At 37.6% G+C, this 23504-nt stretch overlaps 2 protein-coding genes across 3 annotated transcripts in view; one reads left to right on the forward strand and one right to left on the reverse strand.

Moving 5' to 3' along the window:
• LOC134746027 (trifunctional purine biosynthetic protein adenosine-3) overlaps nt 1-18755 on the reverse strand; it is a 51328-nt gene extending 32573 nt beyond the window's left edge. For both annotated transcript variants that reach the window (XM_063680235.1, XM_063680234.1), the window contains exons 1-7: nt 18360-18755; nt 15674-15921; nt 14225-14405; nt 10395-10608; nt 1596-1726; nt 865-988; nt 40-262 (exon numbers count right to left, since the gene is read on the reverse strand). In XM_063680235.1, coding sequence (XP_063536305.1) covers nt 40-262; nt 865-988; nt 1596-1726; nt 10395-10608; nt 14225-14405; nt 15674-15921; nt 18360-18533 — 1295 coding nt within the window. In that variant the 5' untranslated portion in view covers nt 18534-18755. The remainder of the gene's footprint in view (nt 1-39; nt 263-864; nt 989-1595; nt 1727-10394; nt 10609-14224; nt 14406-15673; nt 15922-18359) is intronic.
• A 1084-nt stretch (nt 18756-19839) lies between these two features.
• Nucleotides 19840-22724, forward strand: LOC134745997 (mRNA-decapping enzyme 1B). The gene has a single exon (XM_063680162.1). It carries the CDS (start codon nt 19924-19926, stop codon nt 21184-21186), a length of 1263 nt encoding a protein of 420 aa, XP_063536232.1. The 5' UTR covers nt 19840-19923; the 3' UTR covers nt 21187-22724.
• The last annotated feature ends 780 nt before the right edge of the window (nt 22725-23504 follow it).

Consider the following 23504-nt stretch of genomic DNA (forward strand, 5'->3'; position numbering starts at 1 on the left):
TGCTGTTATCGGCTACAACGATATAGAAGCGTCACTTACTTGGAGAAGGCCTTGTGCGCGATGTCCTTCCTGTACTGCTTGCCAGGGAAGTCTATGGCGCCCGCGGCAGCGGCGGCGGCGGCGGCAGCAGCACGAAGGGAAGCCGCCCGAGCACAAACTAGCAATACTCGGCCACCGGCGGTCACTAGAGTGCCGTTAGCGCCGCGGGCTACGCCGCTGTGGAACACCACTACGCCCGGGTTTGACTGGACTTGGGCAAGACCTGAAAGGAATGGAGATAAGAAGATAGCATACGTTGAACACTACTGTAAAGCAGGTAAGTAAATTACAAATTCGTACCAATGTTTTTCCAAAGTTTGATTTAAGAATTATGTGTACTCTTATTTATATTTTATGCGTTGAATTGAATAGCTTTCTTGGTACAGAACCTAAACTAAATTAGAAATCCTTTTTACTTGACCTGGAATACCTGGCTCAGACCTGTTCAAGTGTAAAATAAGATATGAAACAATACTTATAGTACATAGACATTAGTCCCGTTTAGTTAAAATCGTAGAATTTTAAATAAATATCAAATAAGATATACGTTAGTGTAACTGTAAATTTATATTAAAACATCTTCAAAATACTTTCAATTACAATATAAATTTATTTATTAAACCATTAAGTTGGCAAATCAGAGTAGATATGCGAGCATTTGACCATTCACCAGTTTAAGTCATGATGTAGATTGTAGATGTCTGATGTATTATCAAAATCATGAAATGTTATTATTTAGTTACAGTTTGGTGCCGTGACCAGGATCATTTTCATAGACTTAAAATCGGGAAAATAATGTTTATAGGAAGTGGAAAGTAAACTCACCACTGATGACGCATCCCTTGGTGGAAGTCTCTGGGTATCCTTTTGAGGCTATGACTACACCGACCGACGACAGTTTGGTGTTCCATGTGACTTGTATTTGTTTTAAGGTGCCCTCCACGCAAGCCTGAAAATGTTTAATTGTTATATTAGCTGTTAAACTCAGGCTAAAGTTTTAGGATATTTCATATTTCCAAGTGTTTCAACGGTCGCTATGTTTATCGAGTACAATTCGGCGTACGAATATAGTTGACAAACTTATGTCCCGTAGAATAACTCTGAAAGTAACGTGGTTTATAAAAGTGCTCTAACTTGACACTGCTAGTAAAGCCAAAAAAACAACAATAGTTGTTAAGCCAACAAATAAGGCAAAGGTAAGGGGGGGGGGGGGTTTAAGGGTAAGGTGTTGTTAAGGCAATAGTTGTTAGGGTTTATCTGTAAAAAATGTACTACGCTATCTGTTAACTCTGCCATTTCATGTGATGTTGAATAAAAATGTTCTATTCTATTCTATTCAATAGGTACCCAACCCTTGGTTGACATACTAGCTTACAACGCCTATCTACATATATTGAACGTAGGTATAATTTTCAAGACTATGTAGAGGTCCGTCTCCATGAGTGTTTTAGGATCTGTCTTTCCGGGTCTCCAAACTCCATCACCATGGAACCACCATCTTTAACCATTGTCAGCATCGTCTTTGACAATAACAGCAAAATTCAACTTATACTGACCTTCAAGACAGTGTAGAGGTCTGTCTCCATGAGTGTCATAAGGATCTGCGTCTCTGGGTCTCCGAAGCGGCAATTGAACTCCAGCGTCATAGGGCCAGACTTCGTTATCATCATGCCAGCGTATAGGACACCTGGGGACAAAGTCAGTCTTTGAAATAAGGTTTCAGAAATTTAATCCTTAATCAGTACATACAGGGTTTAAGAGCCCGTTAACGATTTTGGAGCAAAAATGTAAAATTGATAGATTTAGTCGTTGAAATTATACACGTTTTGTTACGTAATATCGTGGTAATATCTAAATAACAAGAATTGGTTTCTATTAGCACTTCTTTTCATTTTGCCTTTTAATAATGAGGTCGCGAGTGTGCGTCACCGGTAATATATGAAGAGAAGGGGCAGTTTTTAAAAATTCATCAAAAAATTATGGTGGTTAATTATACCAAGTGATGTATAAGAAAAATGTCAGCACATGTTGTAGATTGTTTAAGTATCAAAATTACGTTGAAATTAAGTCGATTCTCAGAGAAATTGTCACTTGTTTTGAAGTAATTTCTGGAGAAAATTAATTTCGTCTAACTTTCATTTACACTACTTCAAAGTCATAATAATAAAAATGTAGTCTGTAAAAGGTCGAGTAAAGGATATGTGTTATTTTAAGCCGTCCAAACTTTACGAAATTTACAAATAAGAGCGACAAAATCAGTGCTTTACGCGCGTTTACCTAAACATCCATCAGAAAAAAAATATCATTACTAATTTAGTGAGTCTGTTTTCAAAAAATATATCTGTAAAACGGCAAGGTGAGAAGACGTTCTAATATACACTACCTATATATACAGTACTTGTTATTTCTATAAGGTATCAAAAGGTGTACAATTTCAGCGACTAAATCTATCAATTTTTCATTTTTGCGACTAAAATCGATAACGGGCTCTTACATAAAAAAAACTATCGGCTTGAGGCTGTTCAAAGCTGACAGTTTAAAACTAACTTTTTAAGCCTTGTAACTTTTTTTCTCATATTGAAATCAGCAGCTTAGGCAGCTGAAATAGAACTATGTATTCTGTGTATTTCAGCTCGTAGGTATATTTTAAGAAATTTTCGTTTTATCGGCGAACATTTAAAAAACAATTTAATTAGATCGCCTCAAACAAAAATTAGACAACAATCGCAACTTTTACGTAACATTGCTGATTGACAGTATAAAATAGAAATACAACTATATGCATATAAAAATAAAGTCTGTTTCTAAATGGACAGGTTCACAGATTCTGTTGTCATACGCATTTGCTCGAGTTATCTTTATTTATCTATTGTTTATATGTGAACGTAAACTGTACAATGGCAGGTCAGAGGGCATCCATGTAATCGCATAGTATTTATAACGTCAATATCGTGATTTTAAGATTTAATAATAATAAACAAACATTTTACCAAACATTTTGAGCACCTCTATCTGAGTGGCTATGCACATCACTTTCAAATAGGGTTACCAGATGTCAGGACTTTTCGGTTGGACTAAAGCAAAGGGGGTGCCGACACTTTTCATCGGAGTGATATTATTATAACACCTATTTTTTATTGTGTTATCGTAGAGAATACGCTAAAATAAGCATGTTTTGTAGAAAAAACTTTTCTCTAAAATCAAAAATGGCCGAGATATTTGACCCGCAAGCTGAAACCACTACTTGACAAATCAATCATTTGGAACAGTAAATTTAAGTAACAGAGACAAGATAGGTGCCACGACGAGCGAAGCGAGGAGTGTGTTAGGTTGACCGCGATGATCGCGATCAAACAGAGCTCGAACAGACATGTTATTGTACCTACTAAAAAAATTCTAAGTTTTTTTTGCACCCCCTTTGCTTTAGGCCAACCGATTCCTTTGTTACCGGCTCAAGGCGATAACGTGTTGCCGTTTGTCAGGGCCGGATTTAGATGGCTGAAATATTATCTAAAACATATGTTTTTAGTTTGTTTTTGAAAATGTTGAAAGTCGGTGCATTCTTAATATTTGGTGGTAAATCATTGTACATGCGCGCTCCTTGATATGTTATGTTTTTTGTGCCAAAATTTTTTGTTCGTATAAATGGTAGGGATAATTTATTTGCGCTACGCAGGTTTCTCTTGCCGCTCTCCTCATTTGTTTTGAAAGCAGTTTGACAGTGCATGGTTTTATTAAGGATTTTTTTAATTAGTAATATAGTGTTATAAGTGTATAGTTGTTTCAGGCTCATTAGTTTATAGTTTCCTTCTCGCGGGCCGGCCAATTAAGGCAAGCCCTCCGGTCCCAGTACTCCCGACGTACCACCATCACGCCATAGGATGGTGGTCTTTGAAGAAAGCATCAGGTTACGGGATTCAAGGGAAGCTGGCTAATGCTTCCTTCCGAGTTCCTTTCGAAACTACCTCCTCTTAATCCTCCACGTGTCGCACGCTAGTGACTGGGCTTCCCCCAGCCACGCATCCCATCGGCACGATCCGCTCACCTTGGGATTGGGGATTTATTATAGTGGTTTTCTCCACGCAGCGCTACTCTCAATGAGCAGCGCCCTCGGCCCGCTCAGTGCGAGTTACGGGTTGCCCGACGGGAGGCCGAAACCCACCCAGCAGCCACATGATCGTGACCACCAGTCCCGCCGCGCCGCAAGCCTTGAAGGCTCGCCATCCCACGCCGCCAAAGCGGCCGCTGGCCCTAAATCGGGCCCCGACAACAAAGATCCTCCTCCTAGACGGCTGCGTCCCCTGACACCTCAGATTAGCTGAGGCATGTCGGGAGCAGCCAACCACAACAACACGACAATAAAGCCAACGCAGGAGAAGACTCAACTGCTTGCCCACACTGTGACTGATAGTTTGCAGAGGGAGAATAGCGAACGCGCAACTGAGCGGCTATCCTCCCCCTCCCAGGGTGCACCACGAGGAGGCCTACGCAGGTTTCTCTTGCCGCTCTCCTCATTTGTTTTGAAAACAGTTTGACAGTGCATGGTTTTATTAAGGATTTTTTTAATTAGTAATATTTCATTTCATTTCATATTTATTTATTGCAACCATGGTTTTATAGGTATTACAAATTCTTGGTAGTTCCACATGGACCCCGTGGGGGCATAGCAATATTACATGCATACTTAGGATCTAATCTTAAATCTATGTGTATAATATAAAAGTAGGTCAATTTAGTAGTTTTTATACATATAAGCCGAATTGAATCAGATAATTGTCAGTGTATTAAATACAAAAATAAACGGGCAAATAATTATTATTAAGTGATGTCAAATTATATAAGTATTAAAATAATAAGAATGTAAATGTTTTAGAAATAGGATTAATATTAGTGCAATATGTCAATAATTTGATTCAATTTAACCTTATCTACAATATTATCCAAATTTAAAATTTAAAATTAGTGCACAAAAAATTGTGGTGTTACTAATCAGACGGATCTGTAAAAAAATCTTCTAGAGTGTAGTAGCATTTGTCAATCAAGTAAGTTTTAAGTGTAGTCAAGAATGTTTTGTTACATTGTTCTGCTTTTATAGTGTTATCTATTCTGTTGTATACTTTTATTGCCATGGCGTACGGACTTGAGCTGTATAATTTTAAATTAGAGCCTGTTATTGTTGCCAGGTTATTTTTAAATCGGGATTCATATCGTCGCGGCTGATCTTGGATATAGGTAAACAGGTTTGGGTTTTCCCTAACAAATTTACCCATTTCCAAGATGTATAAAGAGGTCAGCGTAAGAAGTTTATATTCCCTAAAATATTGTAAACAGCTTTCTGGGAAGTAAATATTAGCTAAAATTCTTATGCATTTTTTTTTGAAGTATAAATAGGTCTTTCACATCCGTACTATTTCCCCATAGTAATATACCATACTTAAGCCATGAGTAGGCATAGGCATAGTATGCGGTAAGCGCGGACTGGAAATCTGTCGTTCTCTTAAGCTCTTTCAATGCATAAATAAAAGATGACAATTTTGTTTTTAATTTGGCAATATGCTTTTTCCAATTCATATTACCTAAGTATCAATATAAAACCCTAACAGTGTTGCTGTCCATGCCGTTAAACGTTACTTTTAAGTCTAGAGGGTTTTTTTGATGCGGCCTAAATTGAATGATTTTGGTTTTGGATATGTTTAATTTTAGGTTGTGGTCTTCCATCCATTCTATCAATGGAGTTAATGTTAGGTTTATTTCATTATTGATGCTCATACTGTCTTTGCATGAAGTAAGGAGAGATATGTCATCTGCGAAGAGAACGCAAGAATAGTCGTTTTTTATAAGTTTTGGAATGTCGTTAATATATATTAAAAATAACAAGCATGCAAGTACTCCACCCTGGGGGATGGAATGGGTCATGTTGTGTACGTCAGATCGAACGCGTTTAATTTCTCGTGTTGTCAAGTCGACATTTTCAATTTCTACGTATTGTTCTCTATTTTTTAGATAAGATGCAAACCATTTGTGTGTGATTCCCCTCACCCCTATTCCCGAAAGTTTATCTAAGAGTATATCATGTTGAACCATGTCGTAGGCCTTGGACATATCTAACAGCATTCCGATAGCGTATTTTTTATCGTTTATTGTAGTCAATATATCTTGAACGTATTTGAATACTGCTAAGGTCGTAGATCGGTTTTTACGGAACCCGTTTTGCGCGTCGTCAAAAATGCAATATTTTTCGCAAAAAGAGTTTTCATTGCGGATTCGAATATCTTGGAGGTCGTTGGCAAGAGAGCCACTGGGCGGTAATTATTAGGGTCTGTTCTGGATCCTTTTTTGTGTATTGGCTTGATTAAAGATTTTTTTTAAAGGTCCGGGAAGGTTCCTGCGCTAAAGGATTGGTTTATTAAAAGGTATAAGGGGAAAGTTAGTTCTTCTACACATTTTTTGAAACGAATTGGTGGCAACTCGTCTATTCCATGACTTACTTTATTTTTAAGTTTCATTATTATTGATTTAATTTCTTAGGGGTATACCGGGGTCAAATAAAATGTGTTTACGGTGGTGTATAAGTGTTATAATTTAATATAGTGTTATAAGTGTATAGTTGTTTCAGGCTCATTAGTTTAGATAAACTGTATTAGCCGGGGTTAGGTAGTCGTAATTCAACAATAGTTTTATTATTTTGTTTTAGGCAATTTGGAGAGAATTAAGATTTGTTTTCGCGGCACTGCCCATGCCCCATATTTCAATCAGGTAATTAAAGTGCGATTTAACTAGTGTGTTATATATATTAAATTTAACAGTAGGGGGAATGAATTTGACTATGTTTCTTATTGAACCCATGATGCTAGACAATTTTGATTTTATTTTATCTATGTGTGCCTTCCACGTTAGACCGCTATCCAATATCAAGCCGAGGTATTTTTCCTGTGTTGATTGGTTGATGGTAATATTGTTGATTGATAATGGGGTATGATTACGTATTGTTTTATTTTTAGATTTGAATATGATGTATGAGGTTTTAGAAGTGTTAATTGTAAGCAAATTATATTGAAACCAATTATGCAGAACGTTAAGATCATCTTGAGCTAATTTTACCATGTCAGTAATTGAGTTTCCATAATAAAAAACACACGTATCATCCGCATAAAGCGATATCTCACCGTTAAGTTTAAGTGTGCTTATATTGTTAATATATATTAGAAATAAAAGCGGTCCCAGAATCGATCCTTGTGGCACGCCGTAGGTAATAGGTTGTGTTGTGCTTTGGTATGTATGATGATGATGAATGTATGATGATGATTTACAACATGCAGATCCGAGCCAGGGTTGGAACTAGTTTGAACGTCAGGAAAAATATTCGCAAATCAGGAATTTTGTCAGGTAGTCATAAATTTGTATCTGGTAACCCTACTTTCCCGGATTTTTTTAAATGATGCCCTTGTTAATGAGTTTGACATTTACCAGTTGGTTTATGGTTAAGGAAAAGATTGTAATGAAACTGGAATAATCCAACGAGGGAGAGGGTGGAACGTAAGATGGTAGCCGCATTCGTAAGAATGAGGTAATACTGGGGGCCGATTTTTAAATTTCAATCGCGCGATATCGTGTTCTCCCTTTAATAATATCCCCACTACTAAGTAGGCAATCTAAATTCTACTAAGTTATATAATTAAAAACGAGTGGAATATTTCAAAAATCCGCCCCCATGTACTAGTTAGTGAGGAAAGGACCGGGTAACCGGGCTCTTGGGGTGCAAACGGGAAAGCGCTAAGATACTGAAGATTCTTAATATTGCCGCAAAAATAACTTTAATAACTCCAAACAATATTAAATACAACAGTCTATTCCAATCCAACCAATGACAAGTTTATTTATAAGGCGAGAATAGACTTTGAACGTGCAATACAATCTTTAAGGTGAAATAAATATAGCAAAATTTTATAGGTTGTCTAGTGTCATAGGGCAACTGCTGATAAATTATAAATACATTACAGACGTATATTCTAGTGAAAGTAAATAGAATTAATCCAGATGATAGAGGAGAGCACGCGCCATCTAGGTAAACAAGACGAGTCTTGGTCTGGCGGGTCTTTTAGAGCCCGTAAATAAGGTCATAGAAGTAAGATATTGCGTTCAATCCAGTGGCGGATTTGCCCTAAGGCCTAGTAGGCCCGGGCCTAGGGCGGCAAGACATTAGGGGCGGCAGTCTATATGCGTGCTGAGAAAGGGGCGGCTAGTGGTTACTACAGGGCCTGGGGCCTAGGGAGGCCAACACTGCAAATCCGCTACTGGTTCAATCTCGTGTTTAATAAACGTATATATATTACAGTAATTTTAGACTACCCTCTTTAAACCTATATTTAAATGCAGATACAATTTGTAGGTCCTTATCTGTCATGTTCACAACAAATAATTTCTAAATATGAACGGATATTGAAAACCCTAAGCGCCACCCTACACTAGCGTCGTTTGAGCGTCGGCGTCTAGGCAGCGCTATGAAAAATGGCGTCGCTGCGCAGTTGCGCCGACGTGGCGTCGAGCTGCAGCCGTAGAGTTGACTAGACGCCGACGGTCGAAAGACGCTAGTGTGGGGTCTCTCTAATCGCTATCTTTACATTCTTTACCAACATAATATATATATATTTATAATATTTTTGACTGGCACAACTATTATTTATTTGTAGTATTTAGTTATAAATACTAATAGACATTTCTTCCGATAGAGGTCAGAGATAACAAACAAGCCAATGATGTAATTGTTAGGCCAGTAACACACAATAGTCATATTTGCCCAAACATTCATGTTGCATCGCTCTTCTTAATATGACAAACGAAACTGACGCAGACATAACGCAATAACGTAATACGAAGTGAATTGCTGTCACGATAATCACTGCTCTGATTGTATGGGGTCATTGTATCGACTTTCGCAATGATTGGAACGAACTTATCTGTTACTATGGTGAATTTTATTGCTGTCACGATAATCACTGCTCGGATTGTATGGGGTCATTGTATCGACTTTCGCAATGATTGGGACGAACTTATCTGTTACTATGGCGAGTTATTGACATTCTAGCTAAATACTTGTCCATAGTAAGTGACGATTCGATAACCTCAATTGCAAAGACATAAGGTTCACCGATAGTCATTTAAGAGTCACACGTACCTAGTCGCGCAATAAAATACAAATTACACCCTTGTTTTAAATTAAATGAAATATCGATTTTAACAGGCAATAATTTAAAACGGCATTCTGAAAGAACATGAAATTTGACATGAATATTCAAGTAACGTATTTATATATATCTAAGTCTGGTACTAGTTTTCGTTCCTAAAAATTGCTATAAGTATACAAAGAAAAGCAAGTATTAGGAGTTATGTATGTATTAAATAAAATAAAAAAATAACTTCATTTTATTTCTATTTAAAAAAAAGGGAAACGCCTTCAAAAAACCAACCCACTGAAAAACACAAAATAATTTTTATGCTTATACCATACCCAACCCCTGGCCTATCCTTGTCCAGTCCCTATCCCGTCGTAAAGCAAATTTCTGGCAAAAAGTAGTTAATAGATAAGAAAATTAATAATTACTTTGTTTTTGGAGTCGGTACCAAATCGCGGACAAACATACATAAATACGGGTCAAACTGAAAACCTCCTTTTTTAAGGCGGTTAAAAACTTCTACTTGCTTTAATTTATTTGTATGACAACTTCTAGCAACGAATACTAATACCAGACATACGAGATATAATAAACTATCGAGGTTCATCCAGAACTCCAAGAGAACTTAAAATGATAGTCGTATATCTACAGCGGGTGTGGCTCCGGGTTATCAATTTGTGATATAATCAATGCTTGGATTCTGTTTACTCGTCTTACGACAAACAAACCTAATCACGCACGCGTGTGATGCAACCCTTATTATAGAGTTTAATATATTTTACATTATGATATTTGGCTTACTGCCCTTCAAAACGATTTCCGCTCATTTTATCTACCTTGAAATAGGAACTATAAGATCGTCGCGCTTTTATCTTGCTGTCATGCACTTACTGACATACCTGAGTGTGAGAGTGACGCAGGACACGATAGATGATAAAAACACGGCATTCATATCCGTACGGATGATCATTATTTAAGTTACCAACATATTTAGTGCAGTCAGTTTACCGTTGCATTGTCAAAAACCCGTTGATCTAATCTAGCGTTGTAAGAAGACAACTGCCTAACGACATATTGGAAGTATTGGAACCCTTTTGGTTTCAATTCATCAAAACCGGCCTTAATATAAAATTTATTTAAAGATCTGTGGTTGCTTTCCTTTCTTGATTCATATTCACTCACCAACATATTTGATGCCCTCAGCCTTCAGTCCGTCTACAGCCCTTTGCAGCACTTGATCCTTTACATCCAGCAGCTGATCTGGAGTTATGAGGGGGCAAGGGCAGTAGGCGCCCATTCCGCCGGTGTTGGGGCCTGTGTCGCCGTCGCCGAGGCGCTTGTGGTCTTGCGCGGGGGGCATCATGGAGACGGTCTCACCATCGGTGAAAGCGAGGACCTGAGTGAAATTATAGTGTTCGTATCACAAGAGCCGAAGAAAATATCTAATTTTAAGGCCGTCTTCACCAAACCACCTTAACCCCGACCTGACGGGAACGGTATAGACATTTAAGGTAAAAGGCTATTTGTTTCTTTATTAAGCACGAATTATCCATTTATATCCAAAACACTTGGCTTGATTGAAGTCCTAGCCTAATTATAGTAAGTATTTAGTGACAACATAAAGGTACAACGAATGACGACTTCAGACGACACGTCGCGTCGCGGCGACACGACTGGTTTCTATGTATTTCTATAATACCATTCAGTCAGCGACACCAAGACAGTGACGCGTCGCCCGACCGCAGATCAGTATTGCCTCTCACACTCTCATGCGAAACCAACTGCATATGGCTCTACCGTTCTGCAGTCGGGGTCGAAATTATAACATAGTAACATGACGCGGCGACGTGACGCGACGACACGTCGCTACGACACGTTGCCTGGTTACAACTCGTACCTTAATGCCTTTTCCTTGCGTAGAAGTAAATCATTTAACGTTTCACAATGAGTTACTACAGCTGATTTGACCCGATAGGAAAAAGCCCAATACACTGATCTGAATGATAGTGCACTTTTATAAACTACACGTGCTCTGAAAGCAGGAGCCACGCTTAACCTTATCTTGGATATAGCACGTGTTCTTCTGAGATAAATTGTTGCTACAATCGAGTGCGTCTGCACCTAACTCAGATTTCAGGTTCCGACCTAATGCAAGACCGCCAGTTTTGCTTTTTATAGAAATTAGGTTTTTCGAGATCCAGGTAATTTTTTTCGACCCAACCTCGAGCACCTCGAGCTAGGGAGATTTTCTTTGAAAATTGTATCAAATAAAAAATTGTTTAAATAATTTACCCCCTGGCTAATAGTACTACGCCAGAATGAACCTGGGTTCTACTAGATTTGATAAGAAAGATTTTACTAGATTTGTATTTCTTTGAGATTAAAAATGTTTCATTACGGTAATCGGTTAGGGTTGGTTGAGACAATATTTCACAGGATGCCATGACAGTACTTTTATTCAACATACACAATACCTATAGGTTTTAGCTATGCGAACTTAGTCTACATGTATACCTTTGTATATCTACCTCATTTATACTGATTAATCGATATAGTCCGCGCGTTTATGGTCACAGATCAAAGGTTAGCAGTATTTCTGATACTAATTAGTGATTGAATTGATGCAAACGATTTTAAAGTCCAAAGTCCCTTAACCGTCTATGCAACAATTCAGTTGACATGGGTACCAATATTGCTTATACGAGTATTCCTATTTAAGATCGAAATTAACATAGCATGGAACTTTTTGAGTCCTTTGATCACAAGTAGGCAGTAAGATGCAATTGATTATAGTATTGAGATACCTACTATGTATGTAGGTAATGTTTGTTACAGAATAGTTATTTATTGGGGTAGACTAACTCATCATTCTCATCAAATACATTGTGAAAGTATATTGAACTTTGATAAACACAATTTCATTGCTAGTTCTTCATTAATGGCAAGTCGGGTATATTATTATGGGAAAATAATATGTATGTATAACATTGATAAAATTTGCTTCGCTCGTTGTCGTACCAAGAGTGACTCCAGAGTCACTCCCATCCAGGGTTGCCATACTTCTAGACCGCGAGCCAGGAACAGATTTCCATGACCAATCGCCTCCCGGGCGATAACTCGTATAGTGGTTATCGGCTATGTATAGTATGTATGATGAACCCTCAGGCTAGCCCACGGCCTCCGCGCCCCAAGGGGAGCCTCGCGCCCTCGCACAGTGAAAGAAAAGAAAAGGCCCTTTTCTTGCAGATGCGATTTATGACAATAGTACATTTCGATGCTAGTGCGGAAAGTATGTCATTACTTCACGAGTACCGAGATATCTTGCCACGAGCCGTAGGTCGCTCGGGACGAGTGAAGAATGACATTTCCGCACGTGTATCGAACGACGTTTTTTAATACAGTTGCGAAAAAATAAGAAAAACAACAAGTAAGGAATTCGAAACTTTTATATTATTAATTCTGTGACATCATTGACATTGACATTATGAAGAGGTGTTTTTTTGCTTTTATTCGACTAGAATGGATTTTGTTATTATTATTGAACCCACTACAATGAGTTTTTTTTTTCAAATGCATGTTCTATAAGACAGAAACAATCGTAAATATAAAACATTGTACTATTATTACCTAAATATCGTTATTTACGATTATTTGTGTATCGAATGTTGCCTTTGGAAACTTAAAACATTCTTGCAGTAAGAAAATACACCTCTTCTTTGACAGGTGTTCCGTTCCATTCAGACAACTTATTAAGAACGGTTTTTCAACATTAAAAAATAAACGTGTTATAATACTTATAATGATGAAGAGGTAAGTAATAAAATAGGAAATATGCATATTTTTCGTATTCTTACATTAACAGTAGTTTTTATGTTGATTACGACGTTTAAAGGAAACTAATATTAACACTCATCAATAAAGTAGTCATGAATTGGAACAAGTATAAATTTAAAAAAATTGGAAAAGTAAAAAGCACTAGTTCGCGAAAACCAACTTTCCGCACGCTAAACAGCCACGAAAAGTAGCACTTTTTGAGCAACTGTATTAAAAATATTTTTTCACTTCTCATGCTCGTAAAGTTCTCCTTTGTGCTAGATGTAGGCTGCACAAAATGCTACTTTTATGCTCTAGTGCATAAAGTATTTTTTTTTAAACTAAGACAATCAAATCACTGCCATAGTACACAATAAAACATAATCGAATAATATTGTTATTCCACTTAATTTGGCCCGTTTTTTTAATAATCCGTGTTTTATATATTACTTAATCATTAAAATCTTACAATACAGCATAGTTATTATAGAAATAAACTACAAAATGTAGTTATAATTTGGCAGTATGAATAAAGACTGGGAAAGGGGGCTTTAACCCTCCACACGAATTGCGGCGCGAAGCCGTGAATGCGAGTGTGGATAGTTCGCTAATCAGCGAAATCGACACCACACTCGCGTTCGCGGCTTTGCGCCGCGATTCGCGCACGAGTGTGCAGTGGGCTTAAGGTAAATATGACGTGTTAAAAATTAAAAAAAAAGAAAAAAAATGTATTTTATTTGTTTGCCATTGTTTTATTTTACTCACAATCGAAGTGAAAAGCAGTGTGTATAACTCAGGCACAAACGCCTAGTTTTATCTTGTGCCCTTGTTGTACAATCTACTATTTTTACGTGTTTCGGTGGCTGCCATTCCTCAACCCACCAACGGACCGGCAGCTGACGACTGGCGTAGCGTGAGCTAGGCGTGAGAGAAATCGTATCTTTTTTCATATGGCAACTACTCCCATCCCAGGATTGGATTGGTGGTATTAGATCTTTATGAACAAATTATTTGTCATTTACTCAAATGTCGCTACGCATTCCTTGTTGGGCACGGGCGTTTGGAATGGGCCTCATATAAATTATAGTAAGTACCTACTATCGTTTAGACTGTTAACTGGCAATTCCTAACCCTTATTGCAGACTGAAGGGTCATTAATGGTAATTTAAGATTGTTGTTGATCCTTATGTCTAACTTACCGAAACCTCTTCTCCCTCCAGCAACTCTTCAACCACGACAGTTTGCCCAGCAGCGCCATACTTGGCGTCGGTAAGGATGTCGTCCACAGCTTGGCAGGCCTCTTCCTTTGTGGCGGCGACCACCACACCCTTACCGGCCGCGAGACCGGAGGCCTTTACGACCAATGCTGGGTAGTTGGCGCTAAAAATAGAAAACAAATATTCTTAATGATTTTATAGTCAGCTTCAAATGATTTAGGGCCACCCTCCCCGAGCGTCAGCGTCTAATCAACTCTATGGCTGCTACTCGACGCAACGTTGGGGCAACTGCCATTTTCCATAGCGCTGACTAGACGTCGACGCTCAAATACGCTAGTGTGGGGTGGCCTTTAACGTCTACTTTGCTATTATTTCAACTCTAGTTGCGTATTGCATGCGTATTGTGGGTAAGTTTTCGTATCATAAATCATAAGAAACGTTAGCCGCAGTAGGTCAAAGTGACCGCAATAGATAGAGCCGTAGGTAATAGTATTTCGAACTAAAGCGAAAGCAAGTCGCGGTTTTCCGACCGTTGGGATAGTGCAATACTATCGGTAAGACATTATACATATGAATAAGTCATCTGACAAGAAAGAAAGCGGCCAAGAACATTCGTTGAAATAAATTTATGTCCTTAATTAAAGTCTAGACTGCCCTTATCTCTTTATTCTTAAAGCGGAAAACATTATAAATTGATAATACCTATAAAAATACTTGGCATTGGCCTATTTTCATCAGGCTTTGTTTACGCGGGTCGCGGGTCAATGGTGGCTGGAGTTCGCGATTTGTTCAAATTGTTGTTTATTAAGATGAGTGTAGCGAAGCTAACACACGATTGTCACACTAAAAGCAACCTTTTCCCATTGAAGTAAGGTTTACTTTTGTCAAATATATGAATTGAGCGTTTAGATTCTTTAATTGTTAGGGTTCCGTACCCAAAGAGTAAAAAGGGTCCCGCCCTTAAAAATAGTAGATTACTAAGACTCCGCTGTCCGTCTATCCGTCCGTCTGTCTGTCACCAGGCTGTATCTCATGAACCGTGATAGCTAGACAGTTGAAATTTTCACAGATGATGTATTTCTGTTGCCGCTATAACAACAAATACTAAAAACAGAATAATATAAATATTTAAATGGGGCTCCCATACAACAAACGTGATTTTTTTGCTGTTTTTTTCCGTAATGGTACGGAACCCTTCGTGCGCGAGTCCGACTCGCACTTGGCCGGTTTTTAATAGGTAGGTGGGCATTTAACCACACACGTTCTGCCTTACCACATACCCACGGATGCCAGCCTTTGATAGAAAGACGAGGATTTGCTGAGTTAACAACTTAAAGAACAAATACGGATTCCTCCATAGGTACATAAAACCAATTTCCGTACGTATGAAGTTACGTATATATTCTGTAGACATAAAACCAACCAACTTACCTATTAATAAAAGCCTTAGCTGCCGCAGCATCCGTAAATGACTTATACCGCGCGGTAGGTATCTGGTGGCGCGCCATGAAGCCCTTAGCCCAGTCCTTGTTGGCTTCAATCTGGGCTCCGGCCTGCGTGGGTCCGAACACCTTCACGCCGTGCAAGATCAGTCCATCTACTATGCCGTTGGCTAGTGGGTCCTCTGGGCCGACTAGGACTAGGTCGATGGAGTGGTCTTTGCACCATTGTGCTATTACCTGAAGCAGAAATGTTTAGACATTTAACATTTGTTTAGAGAAATATAAGAAAATAAGTTTTTTTTTTAATGCATGAGTATAAATGGGTTTGATGTTTATGCAGTAAAACAATGTCCTTGCTAAATCTTTATTCTCACATATCATCATAAAATACAATTATATTTGTCAGTTGGCATTGTAGCAAGTAATGTTACCTTCAATTTTCTAAATCATTACAAACTTCAGTTTTATTTTCTGCCCCTTAAATACATTATGGAAATTTATATTCCGAAATAAATGATTATTTAATTTAATTTTAAAACCTTTGCCTCATTGGACTTTACTATGCCTGGATTGCCCAAATATTCTTATAACAACTCTTTTGTTAGTAAAAAAAAAAGATTAATGCAAATATCAGGGAAATAACATTTTTTTTAAATAGCAATAGATGTATCAAAAGTTATGGTTTATAGGAGCAACATTGAAGGAACGGAAAAGGAACCCCCTGTGGAGTATTTTCAAGCTTAAGGTCATTTCGGAGAAATTGCTTTGGCGACAACAAAGGCGGACCGATCGTAATATAGCTAACCTGAAGGCGCTCATTGCCCCGAAATATAAATGTGCTGCATTCCGTGGCAGCTTCCGGTTCCAAGCTACCAAGTGCTGGAATGACTTGCCGCCGCCTATTAGAAACTGTGGTTCCAAATTCGGTTTGAAACGGAAACTGCGTAAAATACTTTTTGACATTCAAATTAAATCTGGACCCGCTGCACGTTAGTTATTTGTATTTCTTTTTCTTCTTTAAAATATCAAAAAATGTTGCATAAATCACCCAATAAGTATTCATTACAATTACAATTATTTATTAATAAATTTTACACATAGTAATTACATTACAATACTATTCTAAATTGACATCATTTTTCATATCCTTACATTAAATTATAAAAATTACAAATATTACAATGCATTCAATGACTATTCATTTATTATGTATGTTATATATATATATTTATATACATCTTATTAATATTTATATGTCACTCCCTAAGGGCTTGGCAGAATAACAGCATTGGAATTTGCCTCGCTTGCAAATTGCAACAATATGCTGAGACAGGGCCTCTTCCCTACTGCACACATTGCTGGACCCGTGTGTAATTTTTATGTTTTTAATGTGTAAATAATTTAATTTTTGTTTTTGTTTTTGCTATTATTTTTATATTCCCTTTTTTAAACATCTTTTTTCTTTCATTGTATTGTCCTGTGTATGTGTGCTTTATGGAATAAATGTCTTTCTTCTTCTTTCTTCTAAAAAAATATTTTATTAATATGGACAGATTAAATAACAATGGAAAAATTATACAAAAATTTTATTAATATCATCATTATAAGTTTTTATGTAAATTATTTGTCTTATCATTACATAATTTGTTTTTAAATGCCACCAGTCCAGCTCCAATTGTCTCACGACATATCTACTCCAAGATCAAGGTTGGAGGTTATCAGTTACTCACATATAAGCAAGTTGATCCCTTAATATAATTAATATGTTTTAATACTATTAATATTCAATAGACCCCACACAGAACAAGCCGCCTCACAATGAAATTGCCGCGTGAAGCAGCTCGGTCTGTGTAGACGTGCCTCGGCCAAATTGCCTTGGGCAATACTGATGACAGGGTCGAGTGGAAAAAACGAGGAGAGGTCTTTGCCCAGCAGTGGGACACCAAAGTAGGCTAGTAAAAAAAAAAAAGAGTAGTATGGATATGGATCATGGAAATCGTTAATACAATAACTTAGAATGACCCAATTATTAGGGGACATCAACCTAGCCCCAAACTAAGCAAAGCCCCAAGCAAAGCTTGTACTATGGGTGCTAGGCGATGATATACATACTTATATAGATAAATATATACAGTGTAAACTCCATATAATGTCACTCGATATAACGATTCACTCCCTAAAACGTCAACATGTGTTGCCTATAGTTGCTTTACTTTAATATTAATTTCTCTCCATAACGAAAACTCTCTATAGCGTCAAAAAATGTCCGGTCCCTTGAGTATCGCTATATAGAGTTTACACTGTACTTACATACATACAAAGAAAACACCCATGACTCAGGAACAAATATTTGTGTTCATCACACAAATAAATGCCCTTACCGGGATTCGAACCCAGGACCATCGGCTTCACAGGCAGGGTCACTACCCACTGGGCCAGACCAGTTTTCAGTGGGGTTGGCAACTGTCAAAGGTTTGCATAGATGGCGCCATCATAGCACGTAAATGTACACAAATAAATGTTTAAAACTACGATCTTTACTATACAAATAAAACATTAGAATACACATGTTAACATTAACCAGTTTCTGGAGTGCATAAATATTTTTAAATAATTACATCTTGAGTTAGGAATCTCCTAAATATTATATGATTTTTTTCTTATTGGAAACTTACTGGATAGTTCTTGATGTCGAGATCGATGGATTGAACTTTGTTTGTTGTTGAAATTCCGACACTACCCGGCGCGCAGTATATTTGACGAACGAACGGCGAATCCGACAACTTCCAACACAAGGCGTGCTCGCGGCCTCCGCTACCGATCACTAGTACATTTTTCTGATCAACCATTTTAAATTCGGCGGTCACAACAAATTAGGACTACTTGTTTATGCTTAACAATCACGTGTCGATTTATTCCGAGTTTATATGCTACAATATCGTTAAAAACTAAACGTTAAACTTAGTTGCTAAGTAGTAAGTCTTAATAAATGAATTTATTGCAACTTGATTACGATTTCTTGATTTATTTAATTATTTACAAGACCGTCTCCTACACGCGTAAACTTTCGAATGACGTTTGGTTGAGTTAAGTTATCACAAACGGTCGCGTTCACTTATCAGTGTGGGGAGCAAAAAGACAAAAGGTCAACTTCTACTCATGATAAAATTACATCATGGCATAGCGTAGTGGTATAGGCATTCAAATTAATAGCGAAATCATGTATAAACAACATCAACAATGGAATTGTATCCAAATTAATGTTTTTCATTAACGTATTCTTGACTTGACCGGCTTGGACCCTGAGACCATGATGTACAGGATCCATAATGAGGGCTAACGCGTATGAATTCGCCGCTAGGGGCGCTAGTGTAGATGGTGGTCTTTTCCATAGTTCGAAATGTCAAATGTCACTTGTCACTTCAATGACTGACAGCTGTTCTTTAGACTTTTGTATGGATGGTATAGATAGGTCTATGTATAGAAAGGATCGCAATCTCTTATGGCAGAATTGTTGTAAAAGTGACCGCGTTAAGCTTTAAATAATAGTTCCTAATCTCTCCGGTGGCGCTAGTTAGGCTCTGGGACATGACAAAATAGTGCCATGCTTTGTCCTTATCATCGACCGGGTGGCATCATAGGTAGGAGACGATGGCGAAATACCGAAATTTATAGTTGGTCAAGCAAATCTTGTCAGTAAATAGGAACAAAAAACTATACTCATCTTTTTCTTTTGAGTGCTAATACTAGTGTAAGACAAAGATAGTATGATTCTCTCTGTCTATGTTTGAAATTAGACAGTCCCTTGACAAACTATATAAGAGTGAAAGAGAAAAAAATCCTATGCTGCCCTTTTATATGAATATTCTTTCTCTTACCCCCGGTCGTTCGGTGGCGCGTCTATAACTACTTGTATACACTATGTGTATTATTTGAACGCAGTCTTTTTTTTTTTTTAATGGTTACGTTCCATTGTAAGCATATACCATTTACAAATTATTTATTATGAAATTTACAAAAATCGAATGAAGGTAGATTAAATTTATAAAAGAAGTGGTTGAATAAACTATAATTTACAGGACTAAAATATGTTCTAATATGTCTAAACTAGAAGCGTGATTGTAATATTTTTTGAGAGTACGGAACGGTTCCAAATATGGCGAATTTTATCCATTCGTTCTTGTCATTTTTGCTGTAATGCTTGCTTTTGTGTAAAACTAGTGTTTTGTTGCGTTAAAAATGGCTGACACCGGTCTGCGTATGAATTTTGCTGCATTGAAGAGGGCAGATCCATACGCGCGAGAAATAATTGACAGTGCTACCCACGTTGCACTTTATACATTTGAAGAGAACGAATGGGAGAAAACGAACATCGAAGGAGCTTTGTTTGTGTACAGTAGGAATGGAGAACCGTATCACAGTTTGGTGATTATGAACAGATTGAATACGAACAACCTAATCGAACCTGTATCGAAAGGAATAGAATTACAATTAAAGGAACCTTTCCTATTGTATCGGAACGCCAAGTGTTGTATTTACGGCATATGGTTCTACGATAAAGACGAGTGCGTTCGAGTGGCGACGAAACTCAATTCTTTGGTTAAGGAGTCTATAAAACAAGCGCCCGCCGAGAACATGCCGCAAACGCCTGCGTACAGCACCACGCCTTCCAACCCTCCGGTGGATATTTTCAGCATGTTGAGCAAGGCGCAGGACGACTTTAATTCCAACAAGGGTCTCGTGGTGAACAAAAGTGAGGCATCGTCGGCGCGGGCGCCGGATATGGCGTCACAGAGCGTGATGGACTTCTTTGCGAAGGCGGGCGGAGGTGGTGCAGTACAAATGCCCGCCGTGTCGTCACTGCCGTCGCCGGGAATTTTCGGACCGCGGCAGCCGGACTCGCGGGAAGCCCCCGGTCTGCTCCAAAGGCTTATGAGCAACCCTGCTCACTCCGTCGAACATATAGAAAAACAGCAGCGCTCGGTCACACCTCAAGAGGTACATGCTAATGGTAACATCTCTCTCGATAGCTCATTGAGACAACCTAGTGGGTTCCAGTTGAAGTCTACCCCCATTGAGAATAATAGTCAATCTCAAAACCAGCAAAGGATACCGGGCGTTCAGAAGGGTCCAATGCTAAGTGGGTTAGATACTAACGGGCCTATTACATTGGAGAATGAATTAAATCTTATGCATATGTCTTCTCCAAAGCCAACATCTCCACCGGCTGCTTATTTGAACCAATCACAAGACATCAGTTATTTAGAGAAGGGCATTTTCCCGCTGAATAACTCTCTACCGATGCAGTGTAAGCCAGCATTAATGCCTCCAACAATGTTCACGGCCACTGTAGGAGACGTGCATCCCTCTCCTGAACCCCTGACGAGGAATCAGCTTCTGCAAGCCTTCAATTACCTACTTAAGCATGACTCTGATTTTGTCAACAAGCTTCATGAAGCCTATGTGAAATCCTTCTCGGAGAAGACATTCTCTGTGTCATAAAAGTTCATTCTTTCTGACTAGCGACTGTTATTGCCAGTTGCTTTTGTACAGTTGCTAATCAAAGTATAAAGGTTGAGGTACATGTATCATGATTTAACTAAACATGGATTACTATTCCACCTTGTATTTGTAAACATATACTAGTGTGCGTGTGTGCAAGTACACATTAGACCCAGTTGTGGCTACTTTCTGTTATTGTTTAAGTGTTTGATCATTCTGCATGGACTTCAACCATAAATCCTTTGAAGTATGTAGATTCCTAGTTTTGTAGACACTCCTTTGTTTGAACAGACTTCGTAAATAAGTTTTAACACTTTGACTGTCATTTATACCTGTACAAAGAATGAATTTTAGTGACATGCTTTAATCTGAGTCATATAAATTATTTCTTGAAAAGCTATTTGTGATATTTGTATTGGCTCCTTAGGTTACAGCAAAATCTTAAAATTGCATCTTAACTTTCATTATCTAGTTTAGTTTAACTAAGTTAGTTCATTGCAATATTATAATAGTTCAGGAAAGAAAGAATTTCAATGACAATACTTATTTTTCTAAGGTATTTTATCCGTAATGGATGTTAAAAAGTTTATTAGCATATTTTGTTTGTTGCAATGGACTTGAGTAAGGACATCCTTTTGAAGATAGTTATTTCTTTGTAATAAGGACTGCAAAAATTGCTATAACTTTACAAAAAGTATTTGTTACTCCACCTTAGTAGTTTATGGATCAGTTCTAGCTTTACTTGTGTGTTTAAAATTTAGTAGTAATCTAGGATGATCATAATCTGGATATTTAACTTCTTCAATACTGTAATTTGTTTAATCTTTTGTATTACAGGGAAAATCAGATTTTAACTGGATTCTTTTTATAATTTTAAAGCCATTTAGCCTGTTTTTATATTTCTGATTCACATTTTCTCCTTATTCATATTGGCCTTGATATTTTCATTTCTGATTAAGAGTAGAGATTATTATTGCCAGTTTGTGAAATATAATAAGTAATAAGTTCCTGAAACAAAACAGGTTGACAGATATTTAAAAAATCTTTTATGTTATGCAATATGGATACTTTACCTTTAACCTGTAATTATTATTTCAAAAGTGAAGATTAACATTATGTATCAAATGTATGTACATCTGAAATTCTGTAAGAATTTCTTTGAGGGAAAACAACTCCCTAACATGCCATTTTATGGTATTTTTGAGAATTGGTCATTTTCTGGCCATAAACGAATTTCTTTGGATAATTCGTCAAGATACAAAATACAATCCAAGGCTTATGACAGTTGGTACTTGATAATATTCATCATTTCAGTCATTTTGTGTATGGGGGCATTTTAGTTATCATTTGACAAATAATCATTCTGGCTTATCAAATTAAATAATTGTTAAATTCCGATTAATAGTTTGTGTACAAGTTCTCAGTGCTCCCAAATAAAAACATGTTATGTTAATAGTTTTATTATGAAAGAATTAAAACATTAGATATTTCTAATTGCATCAAAATAGTCTCAAATTAAAGAGTTCATTCACCTATAACTTTATTTTATTTGATCGTAACCCTAGGGGGTTATTCCTTCATATCAAATCCACACCCATAATGCGCTGCGCAGCACACTTTCCGCTTTGCTTGCGTTTCGAACTGTTATTGATAGATAACAAGAGTCTTACTTAACCTTCTAAAAATATTTCTCTTAAGAATTATGCCGCGCACACGCCAACCAAATTGCCCATTGGTACTATGGCAAAAACTTCAGCGGAAGCCACTATTAATTAGGCTTACAACTTTACAAGTTAATAAGCCTCAAAGCATGAAGGGTACGTTGGTGTTTATGTTGCAAAATGTTTTTAACTTTGTTGCTATTTGACACGAACTGCTTTAGGCCTAGCACATGATTGGCGCGACAGTATCTCGCCGCGAGGTAGACTACCCGTCTTTTACTAACTGTATGAATTAAAGGGGGACGGGTAGTTTTATCGCGTAGCCCGGCAGGACCCTGTAGGCACATGAGCAAGAACAGTAGATTGACTGAACACTGTAAGAATTGTCGGCAGACTGAATCACGAAATTCAACCTTTGGTGAATGACAAGCAGTCAAGAAACACGCCAGGGGCCCGTTTCTCAAAAGCTTGTAACTTGTAATACAAGCGGATGTCACTTTTTGACAGCTTTTGTTAGAAAGGGACTTCCACTTTTATTACAAGCTACAAGCTTTTGAGAAACGGGCCCCTGAATATAACTATCATAAAACGGCGTGGAATCGTATGCTGCCAGCTCTCTCTTTATGACATCTTGATCTATAAATAACACAGTACACT

Source organism: Cydia strobilella, chromosome 12, assembly GCF_947568885.1.
Source record: "Cydia strobilella chromosome 12, ilCydStro3.1, whole genome shotgun sequence".
NCBI classification, from domain to species: domain Eukaryota; kingdom Metazoa; phylum Arthropoda; class Insecta; order Lepidoptera; family Tortricidae; genus Cydia; species Cydia strobilella.